Genomic DNA, 23,279 nt, shown 5'->3' with positions numbered 1-23,279 from the left:
GTTTCCTCTTTTAGTGGAAATACCCTACAATTCTTTCCAAACTGATGAATTATTCATACAAAAGTGGTGAAACAATATTTAGGCAGAAAATTTGTACAGGAACTGGAACTAAAACCTAAAATCAGAAGATTATCTGGAATGTATCTGCAACTAGTTTAATTTCTGGGGGTTGGTGTATGCTTTTGAAATTGAAATAAGGAATGTCTTCAACTACTTGATTTATGAAAACTGCACAATTCTATGTTTCCTCTTTATGTTCATATGAAGCCATTGAATAAAGTTATGCTGAAATTCAGTTTTGACACAAACCTATCTCCTTACTGCCTTCTGTAGAAGCCAAACTGCTGCTTCCAGAGTGATGTTTCCTGCCCCTTCCTCACCTTGCCTATCAGAAAGCAAATTGAATGCATGTACCAACAGTGTTAGTGAGAACAGTAGAAGCTGTTACTGAGTGAAATTCCTATATTGGAAAAGAAACTATACCACATATATATTACAAATAATTACAGAATTTTCTTGATTTCCTTTAACAAACAAACAAAAAGTTAAAAAGAAGAAACCACCAATGCAGTGATTTAACTGATACATTAATTGATTGATGTATTTCACAGCATCTGTGCTGACTGAGATCCAAACTTATATACCTGCTGAATACTGGAATATACTCAAAATATAACTTTCCTTTCTTTTTTATTGCAAGAGCTTACAGAAGTTGTAAATTATGCCCCTTTCATAGAGATGACTCCACATTGGAAACAAAAGACTACAATATGTCTCACAAGAATTGGGAAGTGTAGATAGAAATCAAAAACAATATCTGCAATTGCCAGTGCCAATGGCAAAATGAAAGAAAGTGGACATAAAAAGCATGCAGAAAAGAGCTGATCAAAGATGAGGCACAAAGATTATTGCTGTGATTAAAATTTTAGTAAATTGTAAAGGAAGAAGATAAGAAAATGAAATATTTTTATCTCTATGATAATATATATATACTTATAAGAAAGTGATAAGACAACTTGGAACTATTGAAATATTATAGGGCCAAAACCACTTTAAGACAAATTACACTGTCTAAGGAAAATGTAGTTGAGGAAATCTTTTTTTAATCTAAAAGTGTAGTTGGAATTTATTTGGGGCACTCAAAGAGTGCCAAGTGAATACAAAGAATACAAGTGATGGAGATAGACAGCAAGGAGGAAAACAGTAACCAAAATAGGAAGAAAAGAAAAGCAGAACAGGAGAAAACAGTGAAACAATCCTTTTCCTCTTGCTGCAGTGCTCTGAAAGCTTTTCTGTTTCACATCTCTTTTACACTGACCATGACCTATCCAAGGATCTCAATGCTTCACAACCGCAGAGATTCATTATCCTGAAAACACATTTTCATCACAGCATATCCTACATTTTTTCCAACTTCATTTTTCTTGAGTTGATTCACACCTCCATCATTGATTAGTCTGCTAAAATGATTTAGAGTGCATTTTTGAGCCATCAGTCTGTCTCCAATAAAGTCATTACCACAGACTCCCACCCAGCAGTCTCCTGCCCCTCTACAATTGCACCTTCTATTTCCTCCCAGGCTGCAGCTGCTCTTGTTGATAGAGTTCAGAGGTGGTAAAATGTATTCATGTGGCTAAATCGAAGAAACTGCTTCTTTCAGGACAGAGGAAGATCTAACTACAAAACAGTCCCTAGCCCTTAGTTAGGCACCAATTAATTCCTTCTGGGCCCCAAAACCCTTTTGTCTTCTGTGTCAAAGGTATAATAGCTGCCATTGCTTCTTTGCCCTTTTCAAGCCACAGTATTCCAGCAAAAGAAGTTTGAAACTGCTCATTATTTCACAAGGAAGATGTTTATATTATTTAAAAGAGTCCTATATTTTCATTTTCATAATGAAGAAAAAATGCTTTCCTCTGACCTTTGAGAAAATAAAGAAACTGAAAACCCAAAACCCATTTTCCTTGCGTTTCTCTCTAATGTCACTGAAACAGCTTTTACTTCCAGTCAACCTGAAGAAGAAAGTTGAATAAAAATGAAAAAAAAGTCTTGGGTTTTCTTCAAATATTTTCATATCATATTAACTGGCTTTGTCTATAAGCCCAAGGGAGTGAAGGGGCTGTGCCTCCCACCAAGGCCCTGGCCCTAGGGCCAGAAACACGTCTCAAGTTGTCCAAAGCACAGAAGTCCAGCTCAGTTGGTACGAAGAAGATATGCAGTAAAACTGAAATTCTGCAGTAAAGGGGGAACTACTTAGTAGAGTCTAGGATGGAAATGAAGTATCTAATTAAATATGGGTGAAGAGCACATTTGCTACTGGCTGAAGAGAAAGTCCAGCCAGACCCACTGTTTTGAATATTGGGGGAAAAAAGAAAGGTAGAGAAGTCATTTAGTTCTAAAAGAGGTGCAAAAAAATAAAAACTAGATAAGGTTTCGTGATTGATTTTTTTTTTTTTTTTTACAAGCAGTGTAGTGAGGCACTGGAAAGGTTTCCAAAAGAAGTTGTGGATTCCTCTTCTCAGTAAGTGTTCAGGCCAAGGTTGGATGGGACACTGAGCAGCTTGATCTAGAGGAAGTCCCTATACCATGGCAGGGGGGCATTGGAACTAGATAGTCTTGAAGTCCCTTCCAACCAAAACAATTCTATGTTTGTCTTATAAAGTTAAGGTTTCTTCCCAAGGTAAGGAAGAAAATTGTTAATGAGGGGTAGTTGATGTTTACTCTCTATCCATTTCAGCTCAAAAAAAGTGTAATGGTTCTTTAAAGAAAACACAGTCAGTCGCATGACAAATCACAGCATTCGAAGAGTTATGCATGGCTCTCAAACTGTAATAGGAATAGCTGCTCATATTATCTGATTATCTGATATTCAAAGGCATTTGCGCTGTAAGAAGCTCAGACAGGGAAATAACAGCCAGAAAACATCAGTGTTTAGCAAGCTGTCAAACAGTATTATCTATACAAGCAGAAAAGATTAAATCAAGAAAGTTCTCCAGGTACCCCATCCAAGGACCGTGGAAAGATTGCGTGGCAAACAAGTACACCCACTGTGACCCCTCTGGGTCTTCTTTTTTCAGTCTCAAGATACACACAGACTAGAGCAGTACCTAGATGGGGAATGTGCATGATACTGACTCTTCCTCCAGCTTCAGGAAATGCAGCTGCTCTTCCTTGCATCTCTGCCGTCACGTCTTTTCACTTTCCCAATGTCTTCTTCATTCTGGTTCTCCTTGCTATGCCTTCGGTTTATGTCTTAGTTGGCTGTATCACTCTTTTTAGTAGCGCTAATGCAAGACTAAAACAGGAAGGCAGAGTAAAGCAATGCCTTTGAACAGGGAAGTGGTTGTAAAAGCCAAAACTTGAAGTCACCCTGTGCTATCCTCAGTCTCCTCTAACAACAATGCTGTAAATTAAAGTCAGAGCAGAAACAGAAGATGCATTTTCTAACTTGGCTTTTTTAAACCCTTTCCCCTTTGTGTGTGCATCTCATAATTTATCACTGAGGAGGAGGGTTCAGGTTTTACCACAACAGTAATAACATCAACTCTGGGTCATTATCTTAACTTCTTCATCCAAAAAGAACAGTTGTTACCATCTTTAATATCATCTAAAAGGCTGCCAAATAGAACAGTTTCCCTTATTATAAAATAAAGAACCAAACTAACAGCCAGTACTGCAGCTATGGAGAGAGGAAGTAAGCTTTCCCTGCTTTTTTCTTTTCTTTGTGACTAATAAAGGTTTAAACTTCTGGGGTTCAGATTTTTTTAGATGTGAATGCTTGTTGACAGATGTTTGGGTGTCTCTGAATAGCCAGACTTTAATTATTCAGTACTCTACAGTGGGTCATATAAATAAATACCTTTGACCCTCCTGACTAATTTGTTCCAGTAAAACAGGCCTAAAGTTTCTAATTAATACTGGATGCAACTATCATCTCTCCATCCCCCACAGATGACTCATTAAACACTGTGCCATTGTTTCATCATTATTTTCTTCTTCCTAGTGCTCTTCTTCTCACTGCTTAGCTGCCATTTCTTGGATCACTCCCCCATTTTCACTAATTTAGGAGCCCAAACCATCTCTGCTCTCCCTAAGCAAGAAGCTGCTCCTACTCTGATATCCTTTACTGAAGTGAAAGGCAGTCCTTTATGCTAAAACTCAGTCTTTCATTTTGATTATATAAACCTGATAAAACATAAGATGATTTTTTACAACACTTGAGGCCCAAATGCCTTTTTATGGTTCAGGTCATTCATGTTCTTGACTTCAAGGTTCTGGTTTACAACTATGGCATAATTTGCCACACTGCAGCTCTACCCCTCTCTTCTGGCCTCAGCAGCCACTGCAGCATCTCCAGTTCTTCTCACAGCATCACTCTACATTGTCTTCTGAGTAGACACTTTCTTTGGAAAGACTCTCTATGCGTGTCAGGCTCCCAGGCATCCATTCTCTTTCAATGTATTATTCCCTGCTAATATCACAGGTTCTAGCCAAATATAGAGCCAAAACACTTGACCCAGTATCAAAACTGCAGAAGGTAAATAAGTTTGACACAAGGAAACATTTTCCCATCACAGATTAAACTCGTGTAATAGTTCATCTGAGGAATTCTTGTTGTTGTACATACACATCAGGAAAGAGACAGCACGAATGAGTTATCTGCAGTGGATTATGTTCTGGGAGCATGTATGTTCTGCCTGATCTGTCGAGGTCCTTCCCAGACATAGTTCCTGATCCTGTAATAAAAGTAGCAGTATCTGAGTTCTATTCAAGCAGCCACTTAAAAACTGTGGTCAAATTACACCAGAGCCAAGTTCTTCGTTGCCACCACCTATTTTTCGTTGCCACTCACCGCCCTTTTTATAACATCTTTTTCCAGATCACTTCCCTGCTTCTTAGTGCCCGCTAAGACAGTAAACATGTCACAAGAAATAGCAGGAATATTTGCCATACTACTTGGAATGAAAGATATTCAAGTCAGTGAGACAATTCAGGGTAGTAAAGTTAAGCACATAATGTCTGTAAAACATAATGACAACACAGACTTGAGGGACTGTGGAGACACACTTATATTGTTGTAATAAAGAATTACAAATTAACTACACAGAAGGTAAACTTTCGATGAGTGTTGGGGCATTGAAACTTTTCAAGTTGCACAAATTAAAAATAAGATTCTGAGGCAAAAACAATTTTCTTTGCCATTTAGAATAGATTTATAAAATAGCAGCCAGAATTCTCAGGAAAATTCCAATTGCAATTAGTGAAATTAAAATTAAGTGCTGCTAGACAAAAGCATCAAATGGCAAGTCTCCTGTTATTAACAAGGTCACCAATAAAACAGGCATTCATAGGAAGAAATTATCAATATCTCACTGAAGAAAAGGTAAACTAAAATCGAGGTGACAGAAATCCTTGATTCAAGATGTTAAACTCCTCTACCATATCCAATAAAATAAAAATAAAATGCAGCTGACTTGAAATAGTTGCAACTGGTGAAGTTCTTCAGTAAAACCATTTCTGCCAGCAGACATTCAAAACTTTGTCTGAAAACTCTCAAAATACAGAAGAGGTTGAAGTCCATCAAGTCTCAAAGAAAGTAGGAAGCCACTACAAAAAAATGCAATTGTTAATTACAGGAGAACCACCAATATTTCAAATAAGCAGAAACAGAGTGATTAATGCATAAATGAGTTTTCTGTGTTGGTCAAAATCAAGGAATTACCAAGTAAAATAAACAGAGCCATCTTTCAGTGTTCAACAAATAGAAAATAACATAGTCATAAAGAAAACAAACTTTATACTATCAAAAAGGATCCTGTAAACAGTGTAGAGAGAAAGTAATAGAATTTAACAGCTACTGATGCTATCCATCAACAGTATTTAGAAAGGTCATGTTTTTCCCCAGCTATATTTGTCTAACAAAAGACGTGTCTTCCTTATTTTAACCATTGGTACTCTCCTTTTGTTATAACCATGGTTATGACAACCTGAATATATCCAAAAGGAGTAAACATATAGAACATAGCTTTGATACAATTTAAAATAAAGGATTTGCCACGATATGATGACAAGAAATTACCAACAGGAACTTGAATAACTCTGAATTCTCTAGACCTTGCATCAACAGCAAAGTATGTTAAGATGTGTTTGTCATATGTAATTCTAGGAGTAAAGACTGGCTGGAAAAGGTGTCAGCTGCTAATTAATGACAAGCACATGACAAATCATTAATAAAAGCTACTTCTATGGATGACCAGCTTCTGTGTAAAAGGAAACAAGACCACAGTCATAAAACAACTGCACAATACCATAATAAAAATTGGCTTCTTTTACGTATGCTGTATTATGTTAAAAGCAAACTGGTGGCTGTTAAAATATATAATAGCTTATACAGTCATCAGGTGTCATTTCAGTGATGTCAGGCATGGAGCAAATTTATTGAACAGATGCTGACAGTAAACCTTGGTAACATAAGCAGAGCCTGAGCTATCAACAGTGAAGTGACAATCTTGTAGCCCACTGCGGGATATGCCATGCTAATATGATCTTCTGAGAAAAAAAGACTTATACAATCACCCCCACCATTGCTCTTCCTCCCTGCCATTCCACATCTAATAATACTTGAATTTGCTGGGCAATTTTTTCATTGAATTGCAAAATAATTCAGGTTGGATGAGTTTAACTGCTGAAGAATCCAAAGATAAATTAATTTTAATGAGCACAAAATGGTTTGGTTTGGTTTAGATCTCAAGAGGTCATCTGGTTCAGCTCATGAAACATCAATGGATAAATACATTTTTCTCTAAGTATCCAAAAAACCCCTGCCATAAACATACATATACATACATAGCTTATGCTTTTGTCAGCTGACTGAACAGACACGTGTATTTACGTAGCTTTAGATGAGTCATACCACATACTTATGCTTCCCCAGAGGAGATGGCACCTTGGGGGATGTTGGGTGAGTTAGGACTTTGAATTGAGGATATAGAACATAAATCTGTAAAAAAACAGCTTTGAATATTCTACTGCTCATGGAATAAATTGTTTGCCTGAGGCATAAATATAAGAACTGAAACCAGTAAGACTTATCAAATGGGCTAGAGAATAGTAGCATAAAATCTGATACAGGTAACTTTCAAATTTCAGTTTAAAAGGCCATATTTAATTTCTGCCTACAAACAAATTCGTAAAGTAATGATATGGACATTATTTGTAGTCCTGAATGGCCCACAATCAGAAGGTGAATTTTTGTGCAAAGATTGAGATAGTGCTTACAAGGAAAAATATTGAATTCTAAAACAAAAGCTTCTTCTCCTTTTTTGCAAGGCTGATTTTCTTTCAGACCGGCTATTCACCAGCAATCACATGAAAGTAATAAAGACTCAAGGAAACAACCACCCTGTACAAATGCTGAATATTATTCAAAACAGTGAACAAAATTCATCTCTTCATCACTTGCATTTAAACTACAAATTATAGCTCTTCTCTTAGACTTTGTCACTCTTCAAAATCTGATCATCTGAATTTAAAGAGGGATTTTATCCATCTGCTGGGAAGCATGGAGGCCCCTCATCAGAAGATCTGTGCTTCTTTTTACCAGGACTGTTTCTTTTTTTTCAGTGCTGGCAGTGGGATCACATGGCAATTCATCTGAAGATGGAACCAGACGAAGATACCATCTGTTTCTCCTGCACTGAGTAACTGGATCAGAGTCAAGTATGTAGCAGCTTTGGGTGTAACTTTTTCTACAGAGAGCAGCTGATGCTATCCAATACTTCTCCAGAAAAATTTAATCAGGATGAGAACTTGTTTGGTAAGTGAAGCTAAATGTCAGGCCTTCACTACTGCATAGAGGAGAACACCTCAGACCTCCTAGATGTAGGTGTCTCATTCTGACGTGCTTTGATATGAATACTCAGGAGAAAGGCTTGCCTGTACCATCAGCAACATCGCTGTGACCTTTCACTCCATAAGCTGAGTTTGTGCCATTGTGTGGAGTGTCCCTACAGTATTCTGGAGAATTTTGTTGCTTGACCTTCTCACTAGTTTGCATTTCTTTACCCAGCAGGCTGTCATCTGTCTTGAACTGTCTCCAATCTCACTGGATCCCCAAACGCTCAAACACATATTTGCCAAACTATCACTGTTACCAGTAGTTATGTCTGCTCAAAAGCTACTAAGGCTTTAAACTTTACTCCAGCCTGGCGATTTGTGCTTTACTAGGAGATAGAATTTCAAAATGCCTAGGAAAATACTCTGTGCTTAGTAAACATCAGAGAAGTCTAACATTTTGTTATGTTCCAAAGTCTGCTAATACTGGTATTAGTTTGCTTTCTGTTTTAGCCCCAACTCTGCCTCTATCTGAGCATACTCTGTTGCTTTTGTGCCTACCAAAATGATTTTTCTCAGATGTTCTGCTTCAAAGTCTTTAAGTATGTCTATAATGCAGTCAGAGCTGTGGCTGATCTCTGCACAAATGTATACAAGGCAGCTCTAGCAGAAGCAAGTTGAATATTTAGAAGAGCATAGCTGAAATAGCAGGGACTTTACATAAAGCCTGGAGATACACTAGTTTCTGTGGTGAGGCTAGCAAGTGACTCAAAATGTATTGGACATCCTTGCGAGAGTGAGTGAATAATACAGAAAATCACCAAGTATTCATGGTCTTCCCTGATCTGTATGAAAGCCATGCAGAGTGATGCGCACAGGAATATTTTGTTGAAAAAAATTTACAGTGTCCTTGTGATTATAAATCACAGATACTTAATTTTATAATTGATCCTGCTTAGAATTTTAGAGAAATACAGACAAAGCAATAAAGATTAATTGAACGGGAAAAGACAAATTCCCTGTCAATCCCTGAAGGTGTTGCCTTGATTGGACATCAAATTCCTTGTCTGGTCAGATAGCTTTGAAGTCACAAACAATGCAAACAAATCATGACGCTTTCTTGGATGAATGCAGATTTTTGTCACCTCAATAGATTAAATTTATCAGGTTTGAGCTAAGAACTCTTGAGTATTGGCTAGAAACAGTACACTTGCCCCTTAATAATGTAATTGAGCAATTTAGGTCCAATATATTCTTACTCTTTTAGAGAAATGTATTTAGAAATTTTACCATCCAAACTGTGACCCAAGGACAGCATTGGCTGTGCTTACAATAGTCTGTTAGACTCATCTCAGTCAACATATAATGCAATGACATAAGCCCTGCAGAATCTTGTGCAGGTCAGATGGCCTGGAAATGTACTGGAAATATGAATGACTCATCAGCTCTCAGTTTTCCTCCCTCAGACCAAAGCAACAACAGCTTAAATGTTTATGGGATATGCCGGAACACACATGAAAAAGATACAGAGTTGCAGTGGGTTGATCTCTGCTGCCAGGTTCTCACCAAGGCCGCTCTATCACTTCCCTTCCTCAGCTTGATAAGGGTGAAGAAGATATGATGAAAGGCTTGTGGGTCAAGGTACAGCCAGGGAGAGATCACTCACCCATTACCATCACAGACAAAATCAACTCACCTTGGGGAAATTAATTTAATTTATTGCCAATCAGATCAGAGTAGGATAATAAGAAATAAGAACAAAACTAAAGGCACCTTTCCCTCACCCCTCCCTTATTACTGGGCTCAGCTTCACTCCCAATTTTAATACCTCCTTGCTTTCAGCAGCACAGGGGAATTGGGTCTGCAGTCAGTTAATCACATGTTGTTTTGCCACTTCTTCCTCCTCACACTCTTCCTCTTTTCCAGTATGGGGTCCCTCCTGTGGGAAGCACTCCTTCCTGAACTTCTCTAACATGGGTCCTTCCCATGGGGTGAAGTTCTTCATGAACTGCTCCAGTGTGGGTCCCTCCCACTTGATGCAGTCCTCCAGGAACAGCATGGATCACAACTCCTGACAGTAAAACTGTTCCAGCATAGGATCCTCTCTCCATGGGGCCACAGGTCCTACCAGGAGCCTGTTCCAGCACAGGCTTCCATGGAGTCACAGCCTCCTTAGGGCATCCATTTGCTCCAGTTCGGGGTCCTTCACAGGCTGTAGGCAGGTATATGCTCCACCATTGACCTCCAAGGGCTTCAGGGGTACAGATGCCTCACCATAGTTGGCATCACAGGTGCTTTGATGCCTGGAGCACCACCTGCTCCTCCTTCTTCACTGGCTTTGGTGTCTGCAGAGCTGTTTCCCTCACATTTTATCACTCCTTTCTTTGGCTGCTCTTGTGCAGTTTTTCCCCCCTTCTTAAATATATTATCTCAGAGGTGCTACTGCTGATGCTGATGGGCTTGGTCTTGGCCAGCAGCCTATCTGTCTAGGTGCCAAGTGGCACTGGCTCCATGAGGACAGGGGAAGATTTTCACAGAAGCCACTCCCCACAATTCTCCCATCACCAAAACTCATAAAAACCCTTTTCAGAGGCCGAAAGTGAAGTGCTCTTGAACCAATTCTTTTCATCCAAAAGGCAATCCAGATATCTTCAGCTAAATCTTTTCCTTCACATTCAAATTATTTTAGCATAGGCCTGGTGAGATCTTGCAGAGAGATGAGGACTGTCAGGCTATCACAGTGTATCAGGGATAGAGAGGATGACACCTTCAAAATATCTCAACTATTCTCTTGTCATACATTTCACTGATTAATCAGGAGGCAGACTGTATTCACTGACACAGGAACTATAATTTTCTTTTTTTAAGCTTTGTGTAGGTATCTTATCTGTTGTAACTTGATGGCTAATCTGTGGTTTGTGGCTACCCTGCCTAGTTGCAAATGTTCTTGATTGAGTTGAATAGTAGATGTGGCTAAACATATTGCTTCCTCTTTCCTTGAGTAATATTTTCCACTGCTCCACTACAGTCTTGATATTGCTACATAGCTCAGTACACTGTATTCAGAGACAAGAAGGTATCTTCTTTATAGAGCAGCATTTTGAGATTCCTCAGGAATGACTTATGACTGGTGTTTTTCACTCTTGTCCTCAAAGCAACTAAGACTGTCAGGAAACTGATAAAACTACCTTTGTTTAATTTTGTGATATAAAGCATGACAAAAAATATTTTTTATGCTAGAAATATTTCTTGCATTTTTGCACTTCAGACAAAAATCAGGTACTTAAAAAAATTTGCATTTATCAAAGCTCCAAATTGTTCTTTCTGTCATCAGGGTAATTTTCCCTATCCCTGTGTACTTGCATGTAACATGAAAGAGTAAGGTTTCTGTAAACAAACAAGTTGACAGATTGCTTTGTCAACCACTAAGAGAACTGCAAGCACCACTACTCCCAAGTCATCCAAGCCTGCAAGACAATTCCCTCTCTTGTTCCAAAATATTTTCTATCTACCACAAAGACTACTGATAACTTTAATACAATTTAGTAAAATTCCTATTAGTTAAAGTAAAAATTAGTAAAATGGCACTTTGACTTTAGAAACCTAGGTTTTTGCATCATCTGAGATTTCAAAGAGGGATTCTTGAATATTATCAACATTATATTAACTCCACTAAGTTAATTTTGCCTTTCACTTGAACACACAAACTGAACATTGTCAGTGAACTTGTTTGAGTAGAAGGAAGAAGACAAACTTTTATGAATCATTCCTTTCAAGGAAAGATTGATTTATATTTAAGCTACTGTGTCCTTTCAGCAGTAAAGAAGAGATTACATTACATTAGATGTTCAGTTTATCACACATCTGTAAAGCTTATCATATAGTAATAACTCCATATGTCCTACATCTGCAATAATATTTGGTTGCAGAAAATTCTTCAGCTTAGGGTCAGCCTAAATATTCAAACTATACAGTTTTCCTCCATAAAATGGATGGGCTATTACATGCACTGCAGCTATACTGGTTCTGCTGCACAATGCAACTTCTTGTCCTTCGAAACTACTCCAAATCTCTTCTATCAAATTTATTAAGGGTAGGCACTTCCAGAATTTCAAGTGCAGATACAACTATTACTAGAAAGTAGGCTTTTGGGCAGATAGCTTTTGTGCCTAAGACGTCACAAAGTCAACAGATCCTTTAGGCAGCCAGCTTCTTGTTTCATTTCACTCAAACAGAAACTCAGAAACACTAGTAAAACTTTTGCCAGAAAAAACTAGAAAAACTTTTGCCATTAACAACAAACAGACATTGCTATTTGGCTTGCCCACATTAAAATTTTGATCATACTATCAACAGAAAACTACTGAAACTGCTTGTCCAGCATAGCTGTTTAGAGCACAGTACTTAACAGCAATTTAAGGACACCTAAACCTACTCCTGATGCTATGGTACTTTGAAACATGCTATTAAATATCCCACCACTTTCATCTCAACTACCATAAGGAATTGTGTAGCTGGCTAGCTGAGATTTCTATAGTCTTGTGTTTGGACAGAAATCTTCTTGCCACAGCAGTTGTTTGAAATTGATCAAACTTTAAACTAGACTTCACAGATGAGATCTGCTTTCTCAAGAATGTTTTGTACTAAAGCGAGTTTATCCAAAGTGTTTCAAGTATTCAGATCCAGTCAGGTATAAATTTAGTTCAGAACTGCAGAACACTGCAGGAGTCACAGACTAGGTGCTGGAATGGTTGTACAAACACTTACAGGACTATTTCTGTTCTTGTTCACAACATTAGCACGCAGAAGACAATCTAGGCAGCATCAGGTGAGATCACTTTGCAGTGGTTCAGGTTATTCAAGCCACAGAGCACCCAGACTTTTACACCCAGCAATTACACACATGCATTAAGTGTGTATGTGCAGTTCCACAGTATTTCATCCCATTGCCAGTCCGGTTCTGCATTTATTATGTATGGATTTGCCTAGGCAGGCTACCTTTTCTGCCATATTTGGATTCTGTAGTTTCATTGCTCTTCCAGCACTAGCCTGGATTGAGATTATATCAGAAAACCAGCAGATACAGGCTCAGGGAGATCATACTGGAAGGCAGAAAAAGCAAAGTTAACTCCTGGAAGTTTGCAAACCTACTCTTCTCTGACTTACTAATTCAAGATCTTATTAAATATAACTGCTTGGAGACTGCCCAAGGATAGCAATGACTCAAAGTACTCCCTGTCTTAAAAGTTCCGGTGCTTGACCCACTTCTTGCAAAGAAATAGGACATCAGTTGAATTTCTAACCTTACATTTTGGCTCACTAGTGGCAGGACTCTCGTGGCTCTCAAAAAGCTTTGGATCTATAAACATAATAATCCAACTTGTCAGCTAAGTAACCGGTACTTCCAACAGCCCTGTTGGCAGGCCTCTCACACACGCAGTGTCCATGATAGCAGCAGAATCCTCATGTACTGAAGTGTCATGTCCTCAGCAGCAGCATGGCAGTAGTTCCTTCTCTCCAGTCAGCTCCAGTAGTTCTTTCAGTTGTTGCAAATTTGTCACCTTTTTAAAGCAGATGAATCAACAAATCAGGTGCCTTGGCTGCTACCTAACTCACTTCTGCTCAGTACTGAAGTGAACACCCCACCACAAACCCTGGTGTGGTCAGAAGCAACTTAGGTATTTTAGAATGCAATTTCAATTTTTTCCTTGTTTATTCAGAAGAAATCAGTGATGTATTTCCTTTAACCACATTCAAGAACAATTCACCAACATCTCAAAAGACTGTCCTTTGTATTTTTACGAATGACAAGTAATGGATGTCCCCCAATACAGAAGTTACTCTGAAGGCTACTCAGTGCTTATTGATGCTGTAATTTTAAGAAACTGCTATTTCCTTGTAGGTTTTTCTCTAAGGGTACAATTTTAGCAAAGTATAACAGCTACAGAGAGCTGATGGCATGACTTTGCTGCTGCCTGTAAAGAGGCCCATCAGCAACTTGATTGTAGATGAGTGTTTTTTCAGCCCAGTTTTTAGACAGTTCCCAAATGGTACATTTACCTAATCCATCCTTTAAATCACACTGGCTTGCCCCTCCACAGCATAACAACAGCCAGGCTAATACCACTTTGAAGACCTCAGCCTCTTCAGTAATGTACTTGAAATACCAGGACTCTCCTCCTTTGCCTGATAAGAAATTTTGGATCCATGTTAAATCTTCTTAAGCATGGAGATATAAGGAGAGATATATATTGCTGCATCTCCATTGTTTTCTCTTTCTTGCATTACAAAAGACAAAAATTGGGATGCTGCTTATATTCACCTCCAAAAAGTTTCTTTAGCAGAATCACAAAATCACAGAATAGTTTGGGTCACAAGGGATGCCTGGAGACCACCTAGTCAAACCCCTCTGCCAAGGCGGGGTCACTTAGAGTAGGTAATCTGAGAACGTGTCCAGGTGGGTTTTGAATGCCTCCAGAGGGGGAGATTCCATGACATCCCTGAATACCTAGCAGAAAGATACTATATTTTCTACACCACCGTATTTTTCCCTTGCTTGCTTGGCCACTTCTACATGGGGTATAATCAAATCTTTTTCACAGCATTTCACAGGTGCTTCGATCTGATGCCAACATTTACAGTAATAGGAAAGAATGCTACATTCCAAAATGTACAGTATATATCACCTTTAATTTTAAGAACAGAGATATGGTTTGTCTTCTGGATGCTGAGTCATACTTTCCTCCTTTTTTCTAACAGCTAGGACTTTGGGTATTTCAGAGGTGACCTCCATTCTCCTCATACATAAGACTGCTTTATTAATGTCCAGAGAATGTTGGAACTGCCAGAATCCCTCCTCAAACGCTTCATCCTTGAAGCACGGTATGTTTTAGAGGAAGGCTGTGACTCACTTCTGCTTTTCTGGCAAATGAAACTTTTTTATTTTCCCAGTGCTTCCTCTATTTTGGAGCAAGACAACAATATCATTGATGGCTTTATTGGATCTGGCTGAGATGGAGTTCATTTCCTCATAGCAGCCCTCATAGTTCTGTGCTGTGCACTGGTGGCTAGAAAGGTGTTGATAACACATCACTGTTTTGGCTGCTGCTGGGCAGTGCTGTCACGGCATCAGTGCTGTTTCCCCAGCATTCTGCCCCTGCCCCAGTAGGCTGGGAATGGGCAAGGTTCTGGGAGAGGACACAACTAGGGTAGCTAATCCAAATTGATGAAAGGGGTATTCCATACCATATGACATCAGTTCAGCTATAAAAGCTAAGGAAAGAGGAGGAAGGGGGGGCATTTGTTACTTACAACATTTACCTTACAGCACAACTGGTAAGCATGCTGAAGCCCTGCTTCCCAGGAAGTGTCCAGACATCACTTGCTGATGGGAAGCACAGAATAAGATCTCTGTCTTTTTCCACTGCTTGTGCGCATGCAAACTTTTGCTTTTGCTTTAATAGACTGCCTTATCCCAATCTATGAGTTGTCTTCCATTTAATTTTCTCTCCCCTGTCCAGCTGAGAAGGGGGAGTGATAAAGTGGCCTGGTAGGCACCTGGCATCCAGCAAAGGTCACCCATCACATGGGCCAATGCATACTGTCTAATGGTCTTATTTCAGTGCAAATACTTTTGGGACTCTTACAGTAAGAAATATGTTTTCCATTTGTACATGGGAAGAAACGGGATACCCAAAGAGCACCAAGAAACTGGCCCTTAAGCTCAGAATCACTGGTGACTGATCACTCCTTTGAAACAAGCTTATAAGAGTTGCCTGTCCTGCCACACTGAAACCTATGTGCTTTGTAACTTGGAAACCTTGGAACGCACGGCAGTCCAAAGGAGGGCTGGCCAAGGCCAGCACAAAAGGCCACGTTTTAAGGGGGTTCACTTCAGCTGTGAAGTACGCAATTGCCCAAGACTGCTGGGAGTTTGCCCTTGTCGCCAGGTCTTGTAACAAAAGTTACGCTCTTTCGCAGCCCAAAGAGAACTGCAAACTCCTGCTGCACGGAGTTGGCCGTCAGGTGGTCCTGATAACGAGTCTCTTAAGTATTCTGCTTCAATCACTGGACAGAATTAAGAAGTACAACACCAACAAAACTTCCCCTCGCCCCTCTGCCTTCACAGGCGCCTCCCAGCGCGCGCTGCGCGACGCCCTCACAGATGCCTTTGCGTCCTCCGGGAAGAGGCGGGGCGTCGCCTTGCCCCGCCCACCGCGGGAGCGCGAGCGTGGCGGCTCGGCGGTGGAGGGGCGGGGCCACGCGCGGGGCTCCGCCCGCCCCCCTCCGCCAATGGGGGCAGGAGTTGGAGGGGGCGGGGCCGAAGCTCGGTCGCGCAGGGGGCGGGGCCAGCGCGGAGTTGCCGCAGCGCCGCCGCCGCTTGTAAACAGATCCCGCCCCACGTGACGCGCGCGCGGTACCTGCGCGGGGGCGTCGGGCATTGTGCGCGCGGGGACCGGCGGGGCCGCGGGCAGTGGCAGGAGCCGAGGCTGCTCCGCCCTTCCCCCGCCGCTCCGGTGGGAACCAGCTCAACCCCCCCCGCCCTCCAGCCGCTAAGATGGCTGGCAGTGGGCGGTGAGGCGGCGCGGGGCTGTGGGTCGGCTGACGGGACGGTAGCGCGGAGGGCGGGAGGTGTGTGCCCGTGTGCGGAGCCGCGCGGCGCCATGTCCGCCTTCGCCCTAGAGGAGACGCTGGAGGCCGACTGGGTGGCCGTCAGGCCGCACGCCTTCCAGGAGCGGGAGAAGCACAAGTTCGCCTTCATCGTGGCCTGGAACGAGATCGAGGGCAAGTTCGCCATCACCTGCCACAACCGCACGGCGCAGCGCCAGCGCAGCGGCTCCCGCGAGCTGCGCCGCGGCGGCCCCGAGGCCGCGGCCGCTCCCAAGGCCGGCGGCCCCGCGACGCGCAGGGACGCGGGGCCGCCCCGGGGCTGCGCCCACCCCCGGGCCGAGGCGCTGCCCCGGAGCCCGTTGCGCGCCAAGTGCAGCCCGGCGCGGAGGCCGCAGCGCGGCCCGGAGGCGGCAGGTGCCGCCGAGGAGATCGAGGTGTTGGAACTGGGCAAGGAGGACGCGGCTGCCGCCCTGTCGCTGCCGGGCTCGCCTCCGCGGGCGGGCGAGCCGAGCGCCCCCGACGGCGAACCCGTGGGGGAGGAGTGCAGCTGGGCCGGCCTCTTCTCCTTCCAGGACTTGCGGGCCGTACACCAGCAGCTGTGCTCGGTTAACTCGGAGCTGGAGCCCTACCTGCCTGCCTTCCCCGAAGAGCCCTCGGGCATGTGGACGGTGCTGTTCGGAGCCCCAGAACTATCTGAACAGGAGATGGACGCTCTCTGCTACAAGCTGCAAGTTTACTTGGTCCACAGCCTGGATACGTGTGGCTGGAAGATCCTTTCGCAGGTGCTCTTCACCGAAACTGACGACCCCGAAGAGTATTATGAGAGCCTGAGTGAGCTGCGACAGAAGGGATACGAGGAGGTGCTGCAGCGGGCCCGCAGGCGAATCCAGGAGGTGAGGCTGGTCCAGATATCTCCACTTTGGTGTCATCTTTAGTTTAATTTGTGACATCTTTTTTTAATCGTTCTCTTCCTTGTTCTTGTTCCGTTCCTTAGTGAGAAAATGAGGCTTAACCTTTCCAAGGTCTCTAGGGCCAGGATTTAAAAAGGTGCAGATTTCCTTACTCATTGGACTGTGGCTCAGTACTTTATTTTGTGCAAAAGTAGATGTTTGTGAACAAATATGTGATGGATTTGGCAAGATCCCATATTTTTGTTCTTGTATTGCCTTGGACGAGGATGTGTTGGAGTCTGAATTTTTCTGTTAAATAGGAGCAGCAACATGTGGTGTTGATTTTGACAGTATAATTTAGGCACATGAGGCCAAGAAATTCTAGATTCCTGTAGGCTCTGGGTGCCGAATCTGGTGTTTATATAGTAAGGTGACGTTTTCCAGTGAATTTGGACTAAGTACAACTTTTGTTCAGCAGATAAGTTCCTAGAGTGGGGATTTTAAAAAAAACAACTGCCTGACCCTAGCGGTTATTTACTGTGTTGGTAGTGTCTGTCGAGACTTGGATATTTCAGGACACGCCATGTACTGTTTAGACAAAGTAGTTGAGGACTTACTGCAAACTAACTTCTAGCATAAGTGTGTGGGAATTTTTCCGCTTTCTCGGTCTTTGTGGACTGAGGTATGTGAGCATTATAAAATTCCCCATTATAAAAGGAGAATGTTACGCTTGGTTTTTTTGTTTCAGTGGCTTTGGTCCAGAATGTAACAGGATCTGTCTAGATGTGACTGTGAGTACGGATCAGGTTAGGGAATTCTTTATTTTTGCAAACACCACCTCAGTTCTATTGTGTGGATATAGGTCAAGTTTGACTGCTTCAGCTATCAGCGTATATCCTACCAACACTGTGTTCAAAAATATGTGGTGGCGATTGCTTTTTCTGCGACGCAGTGCAAGCGTATCTCCTTGCTGCCTGTGCTCATGGCATAATTTTTAGTCTTTGTAGAATTCAGGCTGAGTTTTTCCATGGTGACTGGAGTTAAGAGTATGAGAAAATTTGTTTATCAATGATGTAGCCATGGTAAGAACATCCAAGTTGTAGCATTGTTAGGTAAAAGTTTATTTCTAAACTGTTGAGATAAGGTATGTAATTTTGATTTTTCTTTTCCTTTTCGTGTCTATTTAAAGGGCTGAATTAATTCTTGATATTTGGTGTACAACTGGTTATTAGTCTGGGAATTTTCAGCAGTAGTTTTAGTCCAGAGAATACGAAAGCATATTGTCTTCCACTGTTTTGTTTGACAGCATGAATAGTTGGGACTGTGTGCTTAGACTAGGCTTAGCCTTTAGCTCAGCAGTTTTTACAAGAAGCTGTGGAGGACAAGAGAAATTCGTGTTAAATAATGGAAATTTGGGAACTGGGTACCTAACTCAAGGCATGTGGTGTTTTTGAGGAAATGCTGATTAGGAATTACTGAGCCAGAACCACTTGTTTCTTGGAGAATCTTAGTTTCTATTTTGTTAGAAGCAGTACTATTGGCAAAAAATAAATTGGTTATCAATACACAGTGCAAGCTTTATCCATCAAGATCTATAAACTGCAACATCTTATTCTCCGTTAGTGTTCTGAACTTGGTGCAGACAAAATGGCAGAGCCTATGTATGCATTTGACTACAGTTCTTTCCCATAGTAACCAGTCCAGTAGTGTACCTAAAGGCAGTACATCTGTACTTCTGTCACTGTCAGTTGTGTAAGTTGATCCTTCTTTAATTAAAGGTAGTTCATGTTTAAGAAAAGAAACCAATGGAATGACCCACTCTTTCCCTTTCGGCTCTCAGGTTTCTCTTTTCCTTACCTGTTGAGGGTTTGCTTGGTCTACAGGAAATGTCTTTCTTCTAAGCAAATACTGATATTCTTTGTCATTGCAATTCTAAACAAATGAAGCAGTGGATGATGGGTACTGCTTGATATTTCTGAAGTAAAGGTTTTTTTTTTACTTTAAAGCAAACCTACTGAATTTATACTTTATCTCACTCTTTAATTTGCTTTTCCAATCTGTGCTTGAAATATGTCTTTTAGTTGATTGCAGGAATGTTGGATCTATGCAATTTTAAACAACTTTGTCTCTTACAAGAACTTTGGGGAAAAAGAGGAAGTGATTGAGCAGCATTAGTAATTGGAATGGTATCTAGGAGCACAGGGGATGTGGAGGGTCTTCATTAGTGTAAAATTGTGCAAAAGGCAAGTTTCGAAATCCCAAGACCTTAACTTAGCATCTTAAAATAGGCCTCTGTGGTTTATAGGTATGCCATACATGTCTTTTATTTCCCAGGACAAATTTTTCTGTGCAGAATATTACTTGAGAAATGCTTGCAGTTTCTGTTGATTTCATTCTTTGGGATGGAGAAACAAAGTGAGCAACAAAGCCTCATGTTCCTTGTTTGAGCATCCCCTGCTTGGCCATTTGTTGCTTTTCATAAGTTATGCTCAAGCCAGTTTATTTTCACAGCAGATAATAATTGTTGCTCTTTGTAATAGTAATTTTGATCTCAGCCTGAATTTTAAACTTAATAAGCCTGAAGAATGTTGCAAGTAGAAACAGATCCAAGATGAGTAAGTAAAATAGTTGTAGAGGAACTGTGTGATCTGGAATTTATTTCTTCTGCCTGATTTGCAGTTTTGAAATAGTGCGTCTTTTTTTTTTTTTTTTCTTCACATAAAACTATTAATTTTGGAATAGTTTAGGGATTTATGTTAAAGTAAAAACCTGTTCATTAGGTTTATACGCATTCAAAAAAATTTGTCAGATGCTCAGCTAAAAAGATGTTATTTCAGTAGAGAGTATGTCACTGAATCCTTTTTTGTGATTCCTGCTTCTTGAACGGTATTTCCAAAATCTTAAACTTTGTGTCTAGAAGGCAGAAAACATTCGCCTCTGTGCTCTTGCTCTCCCCAGTTTCCTATGTTCCTCCTTTATATAGAGGAGTTTTTCTAGGCCGTATGTATATGTTTGTAAATTTTTGTGACTTTAGTAATACCAAAGATGATGGTGTGTCTCTTTGTCTATGCTGCGTTCTCAAAAGGTTGAATGTAGTCAGGGTTTTTCTGAATAAAAAATGGTGTTAGTATTGACTGTGATTAGGAGGGTTTGGTGGGTTAGTCATGCCACAGATGTACTTCATTGTCTGCTCTTGCATAGCAAGTTGAGGATTTGGGAAGCCTATCTGTATATTACATGTGTAATGCAGCATCTTTGAATTAATGGTACCTGGGAACATTCCAGTTCCTTAAAGCTCTTAATTGCCCTGGCAGACTGAAATTTGGTGTATGATAGTCTACGGGATATTGAGTGCCAGGTATAAAACTAGTCAGAGACTTGCTTTGGTTTTCTTTTTGCTTTAAAAAATATATGAATTCCAGTGTTTGCAGGCAGACAAAGACCATTTTGTATCTCTGTCTGTGTTCTTTTGAATTGCTGTAATAGAAAATTTCAAACACTTCAAAGTGCGTGATTAAATTCTGAAGAAATTTTGAAGGCATCTTCTGTGGTTGAATCAAGACTGCCCTGAGAGTGAGGACCTACTGCTATTTTTAATCTCCATCACCTGTGTAGTGTTATATTTACTAAGCATGAGAATAACCCTGAAAACTTTTGTCTTGTGTTGGTTGGCTTAATTTTTTTTTGATTGGAAGAACCTGGAAGGCTAAGGAAAAATAAGCGCTTTTTTGCTTTTTTTGCCTTTTTTTTTTTTTTTTTTTCCCCCAGTAACAATTTGCATGAGAAGAAAATAAAAAATATAGGGTTTTTTTTGATGGAAGTGTATGATCACTTTAATTTCTTCTTAAATCAGATACAGGGTATTTTTAAATTACTTCTGCAGCTTCTGTAGACAAGTTTTTGTTTTTGATTTGAATGAATGAAATATGTTTGTCAAATCACAGAAAGTGGTAAAGAATTGGTTATGGAATTTCACATTTGTTACTTTCCGATGTACATTTCTTCAATATTGTCACTTATTTCTGTTTACATTAAAAAAAGCTAAATAGTATCCAGTGTTGTTTTGTTGAAGCTGTTAAAACATTTTAGTGAACAATAATATTCAAGATCATCTCTGATGAGAATTTTATTGCTTTCGGTTGTATATATTCACTTCTAAAATAAATGTGTATATGGTAGGTAGTGGGGCACTGTACCAAAAATGGAACTTTTCCCAAAGTAAGGGTGCCTGATGGCTGTTCAATGTTCTACTGCTAGTCACAATGAGACTTAAAGAGAGCTTCTACATCAGACTCAAAAATAATTCAAGAGTAAATATGAAACGTTACAAAGAAGTATTCAGTTCCAGTAACACAGAAAAAATATTAGCAGTAATGTTTCCATCAAACCAGTGTAACATCTTTTTATGCAAGAAGCAAAGATTACTGAATATGGTATATGAGTTACAGTGCTAGATTTAGGAGATACATAAGATGTCTCAGGGGAAAATGGAACACTGGTTTGAATTTTACTGTGGGAGCACAGGGGATTAAAATAAGATACAGTGTGCATTTTTGTCCCTATTGACATGAGGAGAGCAGAGTTAAGACTAATGCTGAGCATTCAGGAAATTCAAGCTATTTTTGTTCGAATCCTTCTTTTTACGTACTCATTATTTGTAGTGTTAAGTCTTGTTTCCAGTAAAACTGTTTTGCTTCTAAATCCTTTGTAATTAGGCTGTTAAACTGAACTAGTATTGTAAGTTAGTACTAACCAAAATAAAATACGTCAGCAGCTGTAGGACATGCTCTGTAGAACAGGCAAGTAGCCTCCAAGCTTCTATGAGACACCTACATGATATTACTACTCTGGCTAGTACTGAGCCAATACTAGAGCTAGCTGAAAATGACTACTGCAGCTGTCTCTGAAAACATCAGAATGCTTAAAATAATGTACGTTTCTTCAAAATGTGGACAAATTATGTGTACGCAAAGAAAAGGACATCTGCTTGAAAACCTGAGAAAAGGTTTTTTCTTGGCAGAATTTAAGTCTTATATGAAAATTAAGAGAACATTCTGTAGAATATTAGTTAGCTAGTAAGCCCGGACTTAATTTTTGAGACTGAAGACAGCAGCTTGCCAGCCCAAATACTTGGGAAAAAAAAAAAAAAAAAGAAGAAATGCAGTATATGCCCTGTTTAGCTGCCTAAACTGGGATTGGAGAACCATTCATGTTTTGTACTTTCTATGATATTCTGCTTGTTTCCATAGATGTAGGCTTTCCTCTGTTTTTTGTTTAAAGTTGTTGATATGCAGTTAAATCATTTTCATATGACAGAATATTTTGAAGAGTTGTGAAAAATCAGTGTAATAAACACTCTGTAAGCCATTGTGCTCCTTAAGGTTCACAGCTCACTTAATTTCTCTAGCTTTTAGAGATGATGTTGCCTTGTCCTTTCTTCATGTTTATCTTTTTCTTGCATATTTTTTCTCATTTTTTCCAACATTGTTTTCTTTCCCTTCAATTTAATGTCCTTCCTTCAAGGTAAATGCCTTTTAAAACTGTTTTCTTAGTCTGGTAACACCTTATTCTCCTTTTCTGGCTGAGATAGTATTACCCAAGCAGGTTTAGAATTTGAAAAGAGATTGTTTCTAATAATTTAATCATTTTACATTTCTTTCCGTAGCATGACAGGACACTGTTTATAGACAGTGAGGATTATGTTTCTTGCAAATGTAAATGCTGCTACTGCAGAGCTGAAGAAGGCATTGAGAAGCAAAGATTTTCAGAAATTACTGCAATTTTTCCTTTTTGAGGATGTGCTTTTAATATTAAATTTAAATATTAGTAGAAACATAGCATTGCAGTCCACCAGGACATTGCTGTTAATGGAGAGAACTCAGTCCAGCTAAAGATATGTCTGCCAGAGTTTATCTTTGCAAGAGATGAAAACGTAGCCATCAGGAATAT

General features: G+C 40.3%; 1 protein-coding gene across 1 annotated transcript in view; it reads left to right on the top strand.

Moving 5' to 3' along the window:
* The first annotated feature begins 16,229 nt into the window (after positions 1–16,229).
* JMY (junction mediating and regulatory protein, p53 cofactor) overlaps positions 16,230–23,279 on the top strand; it is a 66,577-nt gene continuing 59,527 nt past the window's right edge. The window contains exon 1 of the mRNA XM_027882538.1: positions 16,230–17,333. Within this exon, the coding sequence (XP_027738339.1) occupies positions 16,494–17,333 (840 nt within the window). The 5' untranslated portion in view covers positions 16,230–16,493. The remainder of the gene's footprint in view (positions 17,334–23,279) is intronic.

Source organism: Empidonax traillii, unplaced genomic scaffold (genome assembly GCF_003031625.1).
Source record: "Empidonax traillii isolate 1590-97213 ecotype Southwest subspecies unplaced genomic scaffold, ASM303162v1 scaffold8:size5222938, whole genome shotgun sequence".
Classification (NCBI taxonomy): domain Eukaryota; kingdom Metazoa; phylum Chordata; class Aves; order Passeriformes; family Tyrannidae; genus Empidonax; species Empidonax traillii.
Note: the sequence above shows the minus strand (reverse complement) of the source record. Positions and strands in the feature narration are given on the sequence as shown.